The sequence below is a fragment of the Melozone crissalis genome, unplaced genomic scaffold, assembly GCF_028551555.1.
Source record: "Melozone crissalis strain CALT ecotype California unplaced genomic scaffold, PUWL_Pcris_2 ptg000061l_1, whole genome shotgun sequence".
Taxonomy (NCBI): Eukaryota; Metazoa; Chordata; class Aves; order Passeriformes; family Passerellidae; genus Melozone; species Melozone crissalis.
In genome coordinates this window covers 6249719-6266625 of record NW_026535839.1, presented here as the reverse complement: position 1 = coordinate 6266625, position 16907 = coordinate 6249719, and the positions used below count along the sequence as shown (strand labels likewise).

The 16907-nt window shown below is 51.3% G+C and overlaps 1 protein-coding gene across 1 annotated transcript; it reads right to left on the bottom strand.

Moving 5' to 3' along the window:
* Positions 1 to 10990: 10990 nt before the first annotated feature.
* ATOX1 (antioxidant 1 copper chaperone) lies at positions 10991 to 15769 on the bottom strand. Its single transcript, XM_054287992.1, has 4 exons — positions 15694 to 15769; positions 14281 to 14356; positions 12891 to 13047; positions 10991 to 11197 (listed from the first exon to the last, which is right to left on the bottom strand). The coding sequence occupies exons 1-3, from the start codon at positions 15697 to 15699 to the stop codon at positions 12914 to 12916; spliced, it is 216 nt and encodes a 71-aa protein (XP_054143967.1). The 5' UTR covers positions 15700 to 15769; the 3' UTR covers positions 10991 to 11197; positions 12891 to 12913.
* Positions 15770 to 16907: the final 1138 nt, after the last annotated feature.

The window sequence follows — 16907 nt, the reverse complement described above, 5'->3', positions numbered from 1 at the left end:
CTTCCAAAAGCCATCCCTGGCTGCTGATATGTGGATGTTGATACCACTCACAGAGACATTAATAAATATTCCATGTGACACTCCCAGCTCCCTGTGGAGGCTGGATTTGTGATGGTGTCTGAGACTCCATGGCTCCTTCTAATGCAATTGACTGGAGCACCTTGTCCTGCCACCACAAGTGTCTGTAGATCCCAGGTGTCACTTGTAGGTCCAGTTTGGCTCCAAGAGGTCACACATCCCCTAAACCAAAGTTTAATTTGCTTGAGTTATAACCCAAGGAGCTGGACACAGCTGTTGAATGCTCTCTGCAGTGGATTAGTCACGGCTCGCATTGAAATTGTGCCGCTGCTGGTTCTTCTCCTAAGGAAAAAAAAAAAAAAAAGACATCTGGAAAAAATTTTAGAGAGGGAGGAAAAAAAAAGGAGAGAAAAGAAACCACGACTTTTCTAACTGACAACGTGGCAACTGCTCTGCACTGCAGCCTGAAGTTGAGCCCTCGGCTAAGGGCTTAAACAAATGATAGCGCCACGGAGATAATTATAGCAGGGGTTTCTTTGTGGATGTGGTGGCTTAGACCCTGGGTCTGAGTGAGAGCAAAAAGCAATGGTGCACTCTCATCTGGAAAATCTGGAAATGGCCCCCAAGCTCATCCAGCGAGCCCAGGAGGGTGGGAGTGAGGGGGGCTCATGGTGCACAGGGTGGGGACAGCCAGGTCTGTGCCTTGGGAAGGACACAGTGCCAGGCATCAGCAGTGGGATGGAGGGGATCACAAAGAGCCTGGAGCAACAGCCTGGCTCTTTAAAGTCATCAGCTTTAAAGAGCTCCAGAAATGACTGAGAGCTTGCAAAGGAAGTCCTGGAAAGTCCTTTCCACTCTTGTAAGGCTTAGTGGGGTCAGCAAAGAGGAGATTTTGCTGTCAGGCTGCCAGGAGGGAACCTGGACCTCACACATATTTAGAAAGCTGTCTTATGCCATCTGGGGCACTGGATGGGCAGGAGATTGCCCAAGGGGCCTCCTCAGCCCCAGGAACCCTGGCAGGGCTGCAGCAGGTCCAGCTCAGGCTCCTGACTTGTGCCAGTGAAATTTGGGCACAGCAGATGAACCCCAGGGCTCTTGGTGCTTGCTCCCAGCTCAAGTGACTGCCCAAACTCTGATGGAAACAGCGAACAGGGCAAGACCCTTTGGGGCCTGAGCTCATTTTACAGCAAAGCCAAGAGGTCTGGAGGGGTGAGGTTTGAACTGCAGCTAACCCCAGATGAAAATCCAAATTTCTTCATCCTGATTTGAGCCAGGCTGGGCAGATCTGGGCTGGTGCTTTCCAAGAGGGGAACAATTCTGCTGTAAGAGATGGAGAAAAAGGCAAGTGAGCAGCTCTGTAGGAGTGATACAAGTGTAGATTAATAATCCTGCTGTCACAGATCTGTCAGTGTGAGGAGCCTTTCCTTCCCTCTGCTCTGGGAGGGATTCTCTAATGAGTTTTTCTCTAAAGGATGTGCATTAATTTCTGGTGGATGCTGCTGCAAAACAATGAACGCAAAGTGCATATAAATAAACAGGATGCCCTGGAACCACAGTGGGAATGTAATTTGCTGTCTTCCTCCCTGGCTGTGTGGCTGAAGGCTGAGCTCCTCACAGGTGCAGGGCAGCGTGGGGGAAGTCAATGGCTGCAGGGGTGGGAGCACCCAGCTCAGGAAAAGTTGAGAGTAAATGCAGAGCAGAGAGGAATCTGCTTATCCCAGGAATTTCCCATCTCTCCTGCTCTCTGCGAGTGTGTCAGCTGGAGAGTTTCTGGTTTTTTCCATTTCAGAAGCAGACCAGAGGCAGAAAGGCTGTGCTCCCTGGGCTTGCACTAAGCAGATGCAGGGCACTGGAAGCAGCATCTGCACAGGGCAGGAAGAACCCAAATGCACTTGGAACATGCCTGAAAGTGGCTGTGTTTGTCCCTGTGTTTGTGGGGCAAGGAATTCTTCCCAGTGGGATGGGACTCTGTCCCTCAGCTGAGCTGTGGGGCTGCTGCCTGGTTCAGATGGAGCAGATGGACACTCAGTCTCTTGGATGCCTGACTGGGTGCTGGTCAGAAGCTGATGGAGAAGGAGGAGTGGATTGCAGATTCTCAGCTGTGATCCAGCAGGGCAGGGGATGGAGAGGCAGCTGTGCATGGCTCTGCAGTGACTCATGGCCTGGGAGCAGGCTGCAGAGCCAGAAAGCAGGACAGGCTTACTGTGAGATGTCTGGTTCTTTCCATGAGCTGTGGGGACTCTCACAGCTATCCCAGGGCTCTCTGGGGGAAGGCTCTTCCATGCCCCATGGGGAGGTCTCTGCCTCCTTCAAACTCCCCCTATATTATCATCTCACTCACTTGGCCTGGGAGGAGCCTGTCTGTCCTCCCTGAAACCAAACTGAGGCCAAACTGAGCTGTGCTGGAGCTGTGGCTGCATCCACAGTGCTTCAGGTGCCTGAGGTACTTGGGGGCACCCTTGGCTGATCCTGCACCCACCAACCCTGAGAATCCACATTTTTATCTCCATTGCTCTGCCACTTTCTGCTCCAGCTGAGCTCACTTCAGAACAAGCCCTGGCTTGAGCCAGGCTGCTGCATGCAGGAGACTCCATTAACAGGCTGTCCCTCAGAGGAGGCAAAATGGGATTGGTTTTGGCAAAATGCATTTGGGAGGATTGGGTACAGAGGGGAAAGTGTTGGTGCTTGGTTGCCCACTGGGGTTACACCACCATAGCCAGTCACAGGCAGCCCTAGAAGCTGGCAAAGGTGATATTTGGGGAGACAGTGGGAAATATTTTTTGACAAGATTTGGGACAGGATATTTTGTGAGCCTGAGCCACTCCTGTTGTGCAGGAGCCATGTGAAGGGCTGTAGGGTCAGGCAGGCAGGGCTGGTAGGGGCAGTGCTGGGATTTTGGCATCTGACTGTGATTTACAGACATGGCCATGCCAGGCTAACACCAAGTGCAAGCACTGACCTCCACATCATCTCTGCTTGCTGGCTCCTTTCAAATCATCTCCCATGCACCTTTGAACCTCTCTAAGCTCCCCTGTCCAGTGTGGATTTTACTCTGGGAAGTTCAAGTTCCTTAAAGTCTTCTTGCCTTGAGCAATTCAGATCTTTAAGGCCATGTATAGGCCCTTGCAAGCGCCAGTGAGTGCAGGAATCATTCACATCATCTCTGTGGAGCTTGATGGAATTTCACTGACCAGAGAGTAAAGGAAACCCAAGAGGACACAACACCCTCAGGTGGATGAAAATCCAGCGGACATATGTGGGCAGAAAATACCTCTTCTATCAGTGCTTCAGTGTGTGAGCTGTGGGGATCTCAATTTAGCCCTGGAGCTTGTTTACTTCCCTTCAGAAACCACCATCCCCTCTGGCCGGGGTTTGCAGAGCGGGGCTGTGGCAGCAGCAGCTGGGCTGTGGGAGGCCCAGGGCTGAGGCCACACTGTGTCTGTGGGCTTGGGGCAAGGAGGGACGTGGGCAGCCCCAGAATAGCGAGGTCATGTGGGGCCCTGAGCAAACGCTGTGACTTTCCATCCTGTGCCTGGCCAGAGCAGGGCCCTCCCTCAGGAGCTGCTGCTAAAATTAGCAGTGCTTCCCCAGCCTATGCCCTGCGTGTGTTATCAGCAGCTGTTTGAGGAGAGGGAGGGACCAAAATCACATTTTAAAAAAAACCCTATCAGATTTGGAGAAGTCCCCTTTAAGCTTCTATTTTATGGGAAAAGCAGAGAGAAAACATCCTTCCTGAAATGTGGGAGAGAGAGAACTCTGGACTCTCCCCTGTGTAATGCTGCTAATGAACATTAATTGTATCAGGCATCTGCAAAACTAACCAGAAAATTTGAGAGATGAGACACAAGCCCTGGTGATGTCACCCCCCAGTTCCTTAACTTCAGACATGCCCACAGGTACCCTCTGCAATCTCTCTCCTGTGCCTGCCCACGTCACCCCAGGGAGCAAGATTGCCCAGGATTTACTACCAGCATTACTGGAGTGGATTTTTAATGGCATGAACATTCAAAATATTCTGTTGTTCACTTAGGGGGAAAAGGTGGGAACTGGGAAATTATGGAAACAGCAGCTTTCTCAATGAGTGGGGTGGTGCAGGGAATTGTCTGGGCCCCTCTGGAGGTACTCAGCTGCAAAACAGGAGGGAGACCACACTCTGCTTTTGGATTATTGAAGGCCATCCAGTAGGATCCAGGCACCATGGGGATGTTCCTCTGCTCCTTCACTAGTGCACACAGAGGCTGATGAAGCTGCGGACAGCGAGGGCATCCAGGCAGCTGCTGAGGGATCTTGGCTCCTGCCTGTGCCTAAGGGCTCCTTTCCTGCTCCTCTCCCCCAGGAAACTCTGGAGAGTCCCAGAACTATACAAGAGTTTGGATTGGAAGGGAACTTTAAAAATCATCCACTGCAACCCCCAAGAACAGAGGTCCTCACTGCCTGAGGTGTGCCTGGCCTGACACTGATGCCATCTCTCTCAAGGCCAGGCAATTCATGCTGGTTTTTCTCCTAGGTATTAGAAATAGTGAGTGCTACCAAGGGAATCTGTGCTGCTTCTGGATGGAAAGTGAAAAGGTGGGTGAGAAGTGACACCTCTTTCTCTGACCCCTCCCCAAATCTCTCTGCGTTCAACCATTTCCAGTGGGATCACAAAGTTCATCCCTCTCCCTGAATTTCTGGGGCTCTGGAAGAAATGAAGGGAGGAGTGAGTTCTCATCTCCTGTCCCCTCCTTTTGCACTTACCAGTGGCCACATCTGGAGTGTGGTCCCAGCCTGGTGTGTCTGGGAGGGCTCCAGCTGCTGCCCCCAGCCCTGGAGCAAGGTGTGCAGCCCAGGGAGGGCTCACTGCAGCTGGGACAGGGACACTTTCCCTCCTGCTCCCCACATGCTGTGAGGCTGAGACAGCTGGGGACAGAGGGACAATGCCAGCGTGGGGAGCAACGCCTGGCTGGCAGTTTTGTGCAGACACACAAACAAGTTTGCTGCTCTGGCAGGAACTGGCTGCTCCTCTGTTGGGGCTGCAAATCTGGAAATAACAGCTGGAGGTTTTCAGCATTATCCTGCTCTAGGGATGAATTTTAAAACTCTCTAGCACTGGGTTGGGTCTATTGTTTTCCATGGCAAAGAGCAGTTCATGCCCAGCTCCCTTTGCCTCAAAGTGGCTCTTCAGCATTGATCCTGAGCACAGCTCCTGCTATTCTCTGGATCTCTGGGTGGCCCACAGGGAAGGTTTGTTGGCCTATTGTAAGGCCTGGGGTGCAGCTGAGCCCATGCCATCCCACTGGCATGCTCTTTGGAGGAATTGTGAGCAGTTCTCTGCCAGGGGGAAGGAAAGCAAGGGTATGGCAGGAGGGGGTTGGACACACTTTGCTGAGTTGATTTCTGGACTTCTGGACACACCAGGACTTGTATCTTCAGCTGTTCATAGCAGAGGTGACCAGCACTAGTGGCAAAGGATGATTATTCATACCTGGGATACACATCTGTGTCTGTAGCACATGGAACCTTGGTGAGAAGCTCAGCACAGAGCCTTTAGAGCCAGAGCTGGCCTCCTGCCTCCCTATGCTCTTGCTTTGACCATGCTTTGACACATTCTGACCTCAGGGCAAGGCAAGCTTGGAGGGCTGCTCCTGGAACTGGAAAGCTGAAAATCCCCCAGCAGTTGTAAAGCCAGCTGGGAGGACTCTGGATGTGCCACATCTCTGCTTTTTTGGCCTCTTCCCTGGCAAACGACAGGCTGAATTAAGAAAGCAAACGGAGAGGAAACTGTGGAGAAATAAGAGCGGCTCTGTGAGTCGAGGACACTCTGGACTCAGTCCCGTCCCAGTTGCCCTGGAAATTGGATCATTCCCACCAAGCTCCCTGCTTTGCTGGCTGCTCCTGGGAGGGCACAAGCATGGAGCACTGGACAGATGCAGGGGAAGTAAAAAACACAGGGAAATAGAGATGCAAATGCTGGTGTCGGAGATTTTTCCACCCAAGGGAGACCCTGTGTCCCATGCCTTTGTGAGGATAATAAAATAATAATAAAATAATCATAACCAGTTGACAAAGGCAAGGGAAAAGCCAAAGGACCTTAGGCTCTATTTGTAGAGCAGCACAGCACAAGCCTGCACTGTGGCTTTTCCACAGACCCTGGGACAGCCCCAGGGACCCCAGCACTGCTCCCCAGGCACCCCCACTCTGGGCCCTGGAGACAGCCCCTTTCCCAAGCAGACTGGTGATGCAATTGATGGGATCACCCTGACAATAGCTGTGTGGGATGGGGTTTTTTGAAGCTGTGCACAACAGATTAAGCTCGAGGCCCCTGTTGTCATTGCCAGGCATTGTGCACCCTGCTGACATTGGCTTCTGTGGGCCAAGCTCTGCCCACAGAACAGCAGGAGCTTCAGAGGGGGGGAAATTGCTCCATCTGAGATGGAGCAGGAGGGTACTTGCACACAGTGGATTCCTGCTCCATTCAGGCATCTCCTTTCATTTACAAGGGCACGAGTTGTATTTGTTGTTTGAGCATTTTCTCACCCATCTGTTGAAAATAGGTGAGCAGGTCGCAGATGGGCTGAGAGAGATGGTCCTGCCCTGGGAATTCCATGCCAGCTGGGAATTGTGGAAAAGTCTGAAATGCTGCAAGATCTCTCTTCTGGCTGTGTCTTGCCCCAGTGACAGCAACCCACTAGTGTGGAGTGATGAAGAGGAAACTGAAACCAGCTCTGCAGCACCCAGCAGTGCTTAGGGAGGTTCTCAGGAACAGACATGATGGGCAGAGGGACAATAGCAGGAAGGGCCAGGCTGAAGGCTCCCATCTATGCAGACCAGTTTCCCTCATCTCTTCAGGGTACCTGGACAGGCCCTGGAGCAGAGGGCAGATCTGCTGCCCCCAGGGCAGCCAGGGTCCTCACATCGTGTCCTGTGCATCCCACAGCCCCTCTGAGGGAGCTGCTCCCTTACCAGAGCTGGCTCCCACCCCTTCCCTGCCCCTGCCCCAATGTGCCACTGCCTGCAGCAGCTGTGGGGCTGTGAACCTCGGCTCTCCAGAGCCCAATAAATTAAACCTTAGTCCAAAAGGGGCTTGGGCTGTCTTTTGCAAACAGAGGCTGCACAAAAGCTGCCTTTCTCCCTCTCGTTTGACTTTGTTTTCTCTCCCTCCCCATCTGCTTTTAGCCAAATGGTTGAATAGCTACAGTATATACTGTGGGAGCCCAAAGCCAAGGCTGGAGCATGGGGAAGGATGCAGAACAGCAGTGCCCTGTGGCCGCTGCTTTCCGGAGGGGCTGGGAACTGTTTGCTACCCTTGCTCTGTAACCCAGCCTCCATCACCTCACTGAACCCTTGGAGAAAGCAGCTCCAAAAGAAAATATTTGTGCTCTGGCAAGCACACGTGTGCACATTTCCTGCTCTTGAAGTCCTTAATTAAGCCTGTTTTTTGTTTGTTTGATTTGTTGGATGGTTTTCTTTTTCTATTTATGCTGCCACAGTCTTGGAGGGGGAGTCTGTCAGAACCCTGTGTGTTTTCCTGTTTTGGAGGGGGAGTCTGTCAGTCCCTGTGTGTTTTGCTGCTTTGGGAGCTGCAATGTGGAAAGCTGCCTGTGATAATCACTCAGGGAATCTGCATGTTTCAACAGGGCAGCTGGGAACCAGCCAGGCCTTTGATGTTGCTGTGTGTGTCAGTGCTGCATTGGGACAGTTCTGCAAATCACCCAGCACAGAGGGGCCTCAGCCCAGCTGAGGCAGATTGGCTCTTTGCAGACCTCATTTAAGAGATTCAAGACCAGCACATTTAGCTCAGAGAGACCACCAAGCTTTTTCCAGTCAGTTTGGGGTCCTCCTGAGGGACACATCATTTGCAGAGAGGTTTGCCCACTTCAGGTGATGCTTTTGACTTTGAACAACCAGCCCAGGGCAGCCCCCAGGCCTAGCTGCACGGCTTTAGCTCAAAGAGCAGCTGCTCAGGGCAGTGTTGCAGATATTGACCCCAAGTTGTGGGGGTATGATCCTGCCACCAGCCCATCACTCATGGTGCTCATCACCCCCCCAGCTCTGCCACTGGGCTGGGAACAGGCAGGCAAGCAAAGGTGGAAGCCTGGGCTGGGCTGTTTCTCACAGCAAACATTTAAAAGCACAGTAAGACTAGAAAATCCCCATCTTTTGGTAATAAATCCCCCATGGAACCATGTAACACGTGTGTCTTAACACCCAGACAGCCACGCCTGTGAAATTCCTGAGATTGTTGCAAACTGAACCCTTCTTTCCCACCCTGAAATTTCACAGCAATTTACATCTCCAAGCCACCAGGAATCACCATTTGCAGGCACTGAGGGGGATCTCCTGTCCTTTGCCTGCTTTCTGCAGCCCGTGGTGCTATTTTGGAAATTCTCTCATTTACTGGGTGGTTCGACTGAGTACAACTGCTCTTTTGGCTAAAATCATCCCCTGCCTGTCATCAGGTAATTAGAAAGTGCCCAAAAGCCAGTGGTGCTTAAGGCAGCCCTGGGATAACCACGGCTTTTCTTTTGTGGATAAAGGACTGGGCTTTGGAGGCTGTAGACTTTTCCACCTAAATTAGATTTTTGTTTAAAATGTGGGGGAAGGTAACAGTGGGTGAAAAATGACACCCAGAAGCACAGCAGCAATGCTGCAAACACAGAGGTGGGTGAGAAAAGCAAATGCTGTCTGCTGGAAACACTGTGGAGGGGGGTCAGGGGGAAAGATCACTTTGAGGCAGGGGAAACAAAAGAACTTTTAGAGCCAGTCCCTCAGGGCTTGCCCAGCTCTTACTGGTGCTGCAGCTAGAGGCAGTTTGTGGATTCTCACAGTTCAGCTGGAGCTGGGCTGAGACCCTTCTGAAGAAACCAGAAGTGAAGAAATTAAATAAAAAGAGACCAGCAGTGAAGCCTCCCTGCAGCTGGGACGCCACATTCATGGATGGCAATGAACCATGGACCCGACCAGCTGCTCATCCTGCTGACACATCAGTCTTCCAGCAGGCCCTGGGATGTCCTGCACAGTCTGGTGTCTGTGGTATAGGAAAGCTCCTTTTCCAAGTGCCACCCTTTCCTGTTTGCATTGCAAACTGAGCCTTTCCTTGTCTGAAAACAGCCTCAGTGTCTGGCATATTGTTTCCTGTGGAAAATGCTGTGGCGATGTTATCCGTGTGGGCTTGTCAGGGTCCCTCTCCATGAGATGCAGTCAAGTTCTGGGTAACATGATAAATGATGTTGCAGTTGGGCAGTGGTGGAACAATGAACAATGAAACTCTGCTTAGGTAGTGACTCTCCTATTCTTTTAGTCTATTCTTTTAGTCTTTTTTCTCCCAAGGCTTTGCCACCCTGCAGGCCTGCAGCTCTGTTCAGACTCAACCACCCCAGCTGTATCCAGCCCAAATGCAGCCCACACTCCAAAGTGAGGACTGTCACAGGATGTCATTACTCAACAGGCCAGAGCTTAAAGCAGAGTCTGCCCTCTGCCCACACTGAACAATGGAGAGGAGAGCTGGGAGATTGCAGCCCTGCAGATGGGTGTTGGAGCTTCAGGTATGTGCATGAACCTCCTGGCTGGCTGTGGGTAGAAACCTTTCCTTGTCTGCCTCAGAGATAACAGGCTGTACCCAAAGCAGAGCAAGGAGGAGGGAGGAGAGCAGCCAGGGCAGCGTGGGCAGCATAAACTGCTCCCCAGACACCAAGGACGAGCAGCTTGGTTTCAGCAAGATGGAGTGGGAGCTGTCCTGTGTGGGCACCACACAGGGGACACCAGGCTCCCTGCCAGCCTGGCAGACAGCAAGTGCCACCAGGACTGTGTCTCCAAGGCCACTGTGCCATCCAGCTCTTCACCAGGTGCCAGCACACGTCCTCCCCCAGCCACCAGCGCTGAGCCACTGGCTCTGGCCGGGCCTGGGAGGAAGATGAGAGCAATAAATAATAACTGAGCTTGGCAAACACCAGCTCAAGGCAGCAAGGGCAGTCTAGGGAAAGGGATTCACTCACTCCCCCGGACCCTGGAGGGGTCACACAGGGCATCTGAGTGCATGGACACAAAGCAGAAGCAGGTCTTGGTTCTGGGTCTTGGCTCCGGAAACTTCCTGCCGAACTGGGAGACTTTAAGGCAAGAAAATCACTTGTAGCCTTTAGCTTCCCTTAATTTAAACAGTAATAAAAAGTGTCTGTAACACATTCCTTGAAGTGCTTCTCCAGCCCCCTGCAAGTCCATCCACAGCAATTAATAATCATGCTTGGATCAAAGGTAAAGAAGGACTTTGAACAGTAAACTACTCTAAGAAAGAATAAATCGCAATTATGTCAAAATTAATTTAAAGTAGTTACAAAAAAATTCTGAAATGCAGAGTAACCTTTTCCTCCAAAGTTTAGTTGCTTTTCCTTTCTGTAGAACAAGCCCTGTCACTGGTAGGTGTGGGAGAATCCCCCATGTGAAACCAGACAGCAGACTGGGACACACACATGCGATCCCTCACTGGGCTGAAAACCTGAATTAAATGAAAGCAGCAGTACAGTCCAGAAGGCTGGTCACTGGGCCAGGAAATGAGAGACCTGGGATATGCCCACACCCTAATCCTTCCTCCATCCCTTCTGTGTTTCTCATCAGGCCAGGCATTCTCTTTTGCACACTTGTGCCTCAAGGCCACATTGAGCTGTAAAGGACACTTGGTTATCCTTGACTTACAGGGGCTGCCAAAGTCATTTCTGCCCAGCACTTGCATCCCAAATGGAAAGTTTGTTTGTTTGTTCTGTGATGGAAAAACAACTTCCAAGATGCAGATTCCCTGAATCTAAGTGACATTCACAGTTCTCCTGAGATATGTCCCTCAGGCAGAGGTTGCAGTCAGCTTCTAAGGATAGCTCCAATTTCCTGGGAAACCTGTCCTGCATGGAAAGGGGAGTCTTCCATCCCTAAAAGCTGCCTCTTTCACAGAGAACCACTCAAAGCAGTACAAAGACACACAGGACACACAGACACACACTGAAAGTTAAAAGCAGTGCCTTGATTTACTGTGGGACTAGAAACACCACACAACCTCCTCCCCCAGCCCTCTCCACTTCTGGAGAACAAGGCCCAGCTGTCTCCTCCTGCCAGCCCTCTGCTTTCTGACATCTGGCAAAGGTCAAATGACACAGCAAGCTGGGACACATGCAGACTGTTAAGCCATCTTTTTGCTGAAGTCATGATTGCGTTCCTGCAAAATAAATACATAAATAAATGAATAAATGAAGGGGAGAGAACAGCAAGGCCCAGAGCAGATAATGTTATACAGAGATGCCCTCTGCCGGTCAAGCAGGAGGAGGGCCAAAGGAAATTCATGCAGCAGAGCCAATGATTTGCAACTTCCCTCCCTTCTTTTACAGACGGGCCCCTAAAAACATTCCCTATGTGCTGTGCAAAGTTTAAATTGAGTGGATTTTTAGCCTGACTGAAGTGATCTTGCAAGGGCAGTCCAGCCCCCTGCTCTCCTTCGTTTTGAGTCTTAAGATCCTTGGATAAGTCAAAGAACTTCAGTAAAAATGCAACAGGAAAACAAAGGCATCCAGAGAAATGTTCTGCCACGCTGGCCAGCTGAACTGACTCACCAGCTGCCTTGATGTCATATAAGGAAAGAAATGGGAAAACTGGGCCAGGAAAAGAGACACACCCCCCTTATTCGAGATTGACTTTGCTCTAATAGTTAAATTCTGCAGACAAATAGTCCACAAGTCCCTGCAAGCTGCAACAGCCCTTGCAGTCAATACTAGGAAACTGAAATACACTGAAAACTATTTGAGGCACAGATCAATTCAGATCAGCCTCCCTCTGTTAAGTGGGGTTGTTATTTGATTACAGCTATGATTTTAAATAATTTCTAAGAAGCACAGAGAGCTTGCTCAAATGATACAAACTGCAGATTTTCAATCTGTTGTCAGCCTATTAAGCAATGCAGATCCATTGCACACACATCACTATCAGCTCAGCTCTTTCTTGTATCAATTTAATTCCTGCTGGTATAAATCCCTGATTTAATTTACTGACTGGGAATTAAATCAGCATGAACTGGTTTCAGTGCATCTGTGCTGGGCATTTGTGATGATCCAACTAGACCATTAAAAAAAATGTCACTGGATCAGAAAGCTGCACTGACAGAAACAAATTCTTAGGAGATGCCATGTAATAATTTTGCACACTAAAGAACGATACATGCAGCGAGTGGGCAGCCCTCTCCCACTTTATTCTTTTCACTGAAATTGAACCTTGTCTGCCAATATATTTTACAGTCAGCAGAGGTTTGTACATGTCTTCATAATGCTGGAATTCTGGGAAAATTGACAGGCTGCAACCATCAGGTTGTCATTGGAGTAGACAGTTGGCCAGGGAATGTGTTTATTGGGAGCTATTCTGAAAACCAACATTTTACATCCAGAAGAGTAGCAGGGAGCTGCTGTTTTTCCATCCTTAAGTGTAATGAAGGATTAAAAGCCTGATCAGGAGAATCAGCTATTGGAGGTGCTTGTGCTGAGAGCCAGCCCACAGCATCTCACACCCAAAGGGCTCTTTGTGTCCCATCACCCTCCCACCACTCTCTCTGGCCAGCTGTTAAGTGTGTTTGGGATTTGTTTCCATGCACAATGTGCTCTGGCAAACCCTGGGTCCATCTGGGAATGGCACAGAGGCTGTGTTCTACCTCTCCACTACAGCCAAGGCTGGCATCACACAGGCTGTGCAGAACAGCTAAGGGGTCCCTGTGTGTGCTCCAGCTGCTTCTCTGACATGAGGGGTTTGCTGAAGCTGGACCTGCAGGTCTTTTTAAATTTGTGCTTTCCAGGAAGATGCTGTTTTACTGGCAGAGCTGGAAAAAGCTCAGATGTCTCTCTTCCACACTGGGTTCAGCTGGAATATACCTAGCTCCTCACACCAGGCAAGGCTACTGTGCAGACTTCTCCCCAAGGTAGGAAGCATTCTTTCCAGTCTTCTTGAGGGTTTCCAAGAGGGTGTCAACGTTGTGCTCTGAGTCAATGTACACCTTCTTGTTGGGCAGGTCAATATCAAAGTTGACACCTATGAGGAAAAGCATTTTGCAGAGTTAGAAGCAGCCAAATGGTGTAAGCACATGGGAAGCTCACCTTCACACATCTGTGCCCCCCAGGGCATCAGACAAATGGACATTTATCTCCTGCCAGCACACTCTGACACCACCACCAGCCAGCAAAACCAGCCTGCTGTCCTGCCAGCTGTGGTATGAAGGAAGTCAAATCTGCTCTAGCTCCACATCAGGTACCAGTCTCTCAACTGCTTTAATCTGCTCACCCCACCTTGGATCAACACAATTGTTCATGTAGGAATCTGTGTAAGCTGATTTCAAACCAACCACTAAAATTTCCACCTAGCTCAGTCTGTGCTCTGGTTTAGTGTGAACAGGGTTAGGAAAGGCTCAGGACAAGATGCCTAAACTGGCAGTGCCACCTACCAGCTGGAAGTAAAAGGAGGAAAAAGACATTTTACCATGTGGATTTCCCTGTGCCTAATAAAGGTGAGCCACTCTCACCCCAGTGAGAGGAACTGGACATGCAGTCTCTATCCAGTTATGTATTTCACAAAACCTGCAGGTATGGATCAGCTTTGAGAGCTATATCTCATCATCACTGAGGCTGATACTGGCCAGCCTGTTGAGGAGTGATAGAGGTGCTGACAACCACACACAGAGAAAATGGATTGTCACAGCCTGGTAATGGGGTCTGGAAGAAGTTGCAAGGCCTTTGCCTTGGTGGCTGGAAGCTGTTCTCCCTCAGAGGGGAGCAGGTCCACACAACTGACGAGTGCAGGCCAGATCCTTCTCTCTCGGAAATGCCAGCAAACAAAAGATGGGTTACAATTTTTATAATTTTCCAGGTGGTACTAAAAATAGGCCACAAAGACAAGCACCAAAGGCTCTGCTCAGCAGCTCTTCCCTGTGACTGCTGATGACACATCTGGGGAAGCACCATGGACACCCCAGGCCTCCTTGGAAACAGGGCCAGGCAGGACATTCACCTCCCTTCCCTCTGGCAGCCTGAGCAGGCCAGGGCTCAGGTGAGGCCCTGGTGACTCAGAGCCACCTGCAGCCATGGCAGCTCCTCCCTCCCTTGACACTTCTCCAAGGGTCACAGACCTGCAAACAACCAGTGACTTGTCACCAGCTAAGGAGCAGCCTCAGAGCAGAGCAAGGACAAGTCCCACAGCGTTATCCTTGAGGATGGAGGAGCCCAGGGCACTGCCCTGGAGCTGGCTGTGCCACAGCCAGCACTGACTCACCTCCCAGCCTGTGCAGGACACGGGTGACTGCATTGGAACAGCCCTCACAGGTCATGTCCACGAAGAACTCGTGTTTCTGGAGAGAAAAGAGGCAGTCCAGGGTCAGGGAGAGCACAGCTGGAAATGCACCATGTGCACTCCACACCTGCCTTTTTCCTTGGGGAGGTTCAAAGCCTCCCAAGTCAAATGGTCCATACACACACCACTAAGGGATGCTCAGCAAAACTGAGAACTCTTGGTAGTCCTCCCTATGGTGTCCTTGTGCTGTCCCCCACAGCATAATCCTGAGGCACCTTTGGAGATTGTGTGGCTACCTCAAAGTCAGCGCCCATGGCCATCTCCATGGCCTCTGTTGGACTCAGCCTGTCCAGGGGACCCAAGGAGAGGCAAATCTCCTGCCTCCACCTACTTGCTGTCCTGACTTAAGTCTGTGAGGTTTTCACCCCATCCTACTCTTCTTGCATCTACAAGGCTTCTGGTCTCCAACATAATAAAAATAAAAGCAAAACATAAATTTAAGGGTCATTAGCGCTGTTTTTCCATCCCTCCACTCCACTGGGGCCCCAGCGATATCTTCACTACTTGTGATCAACACTGGGTCAACAAAACACTGTTTGCCTGTAACCAACCACTGCCTTCAACCTTTGGCACCAGATGGGTCCTAATTTCCTTCTCTTGCACGTGCTTTTTACTTTCATTTAAAAAGAAAAGTAAAACTATTGTGCCTACAACCCATATTTCCTTCTAGTCAGAACCACCCTGTGCCCCCTGCCACTGTGAAGCTAAAATACCCTCTTGGGATTTTTCACCCAGGAAGGAGCCTGGGATGGACGTTCCCATTAGGGTTTTTCTCAGTGTAATTGCCATTTTCTTTGGTTTTATTTCCTAAAGGCCCTGTGTGCTTTGGGGAAGTATGAAGGCAGGGGGGAAGGAGAGTCCCATAAATGCTGCCCTTCTGTGTCTGAGCCCTGAGGGCTGGGAATGGCCCGGGTTTTGGGGGAGTTTGGGCCTGGGGGAGCCTTGGAGTTTGGGGGAGCTGCAGGATCTGGGGAAGCTTTCGAGGGCTGGGGTAGCCTTAGGGTTTGGAAGAGCTGCAGGATCTGGGGGGGACCTTGGGGGACTAGGGAAGCTCTGGAGGGCTGCGGGAGCCCTGGGGAACTAGGGGAGCATCGAGGAGAGGGGAAACTCTGGGGGCTGGGGGAGCCTCGAGGACTGGGAGAGTCGGGGGCTTTGGGGGAGCCCCAGAGCCTGGAGGAGCCCCGGGGGATTGGGGAGCGCGGGGGGCTGAAAGAGCCCCGGAGGTCCGGGGAACCTCGGGGACTGCGGGAGCACCGAGGGTCGGGGGAGCCCTCCCTGCCCTGCCTCCCCGCCACGTCCCCCGGCCCCTCAGCGGCCCCCGGGCCCCGCACCCACCGGCATGGCGGAGCCGCTCCCGGATCCCGATCGCGGCTGCGGGCGCGGCGCGGAGGAAGGGGCGGGCCTGGCCCGGCCTCGGGAGGCGGGGATGTCGCGGAGGGCGAGGGAAGAAGCGGTGCAGAGCCTTGGGATGGTGGCTGGGCCGTGTGGAGCTCCAGCACGGGTGCTCTGCTCCCCTCCAGGCTGGGGATCAGCACGGACAAAGGGCTGCGGGAGGGCGCTGGGGACAGCCATGAGGATGGGCTGCTAAAAAGCTCGTTCGTGTCCGACTTTTGAGGTTTTGAGATTGATTGGCTTGGGAGAGTTTCGGTAGACTGGATATTGAGGGCGGGAGGTTTGGGGGAAATCTCTAAAGCAGAGGAGCATGTTGAGAAGAAGGGTCCTGGTCCTTGAAGATGTGTCTGCTTTGTTTTTGTTTTTTGGTTTTTGGTTTTGTTTTTTTTTTTTTTGTTTTTTTTTGTTTTTTTTTCTTCCCTGCCTGTATGGGCCTTTGAAGGAAAAATGGGCCCCTTTCTAAAAAACTTGAGTCAAGGTGGAGGACCCGGGAGCAGGGAAGCTGGAGTGGGGACAGAGCATCACATCACACCAGGGCTGAGGAGAGCTGGCAGAGCTCTGTGTGTGTGACACTTCCCCACCACGTGCTGGCTCTCAGCATCTTCCCCTTGAGAAGCCCAACGCGTAGCAGGCAATGTAACCAGCGTGTTTCTTGTTTTCTGCCTCACCAGCTGGGGGTCAGGGCATTTCTTTTGAGGTGCACAGGACGCTGCTGCTGTACCGATGGTTTTATAAAAGGGGAATTCCCTGCCCCGCTATTGCTCTGCAGAGAGATGGCCAAGATCCCCCTGGCAGTTTATTCAGGGCGGGCTGTTGTGCTGGGTCACTGGGCTCACGTTAAACTTTGTAAAAGTCTGCAGTGCTGATTTATGATCTGGCAGATTGCAGCGTGGCTTAGGCTAAAAATAGTCAGAGGTATTGGGGGAGGATATTAATGCTGAGGGTGGCCTCATGCCAATCCTGTCTGTATCCCTTGCTGCCAGGCATGGCAGGGAGGGCTTTAGGCAGCACTCAGGGATGTGGCGGTGGGCAGGAAGTCATTTTTACAGGGTGAAATCCATCTCTGAGTGCTTCATGTCATAGATACGTGTGGGATGGGATGTGACACAAACAAATGGAAAGCTATGGCTGCCTGGAAGCTGCTTAGCTCTGGCTCA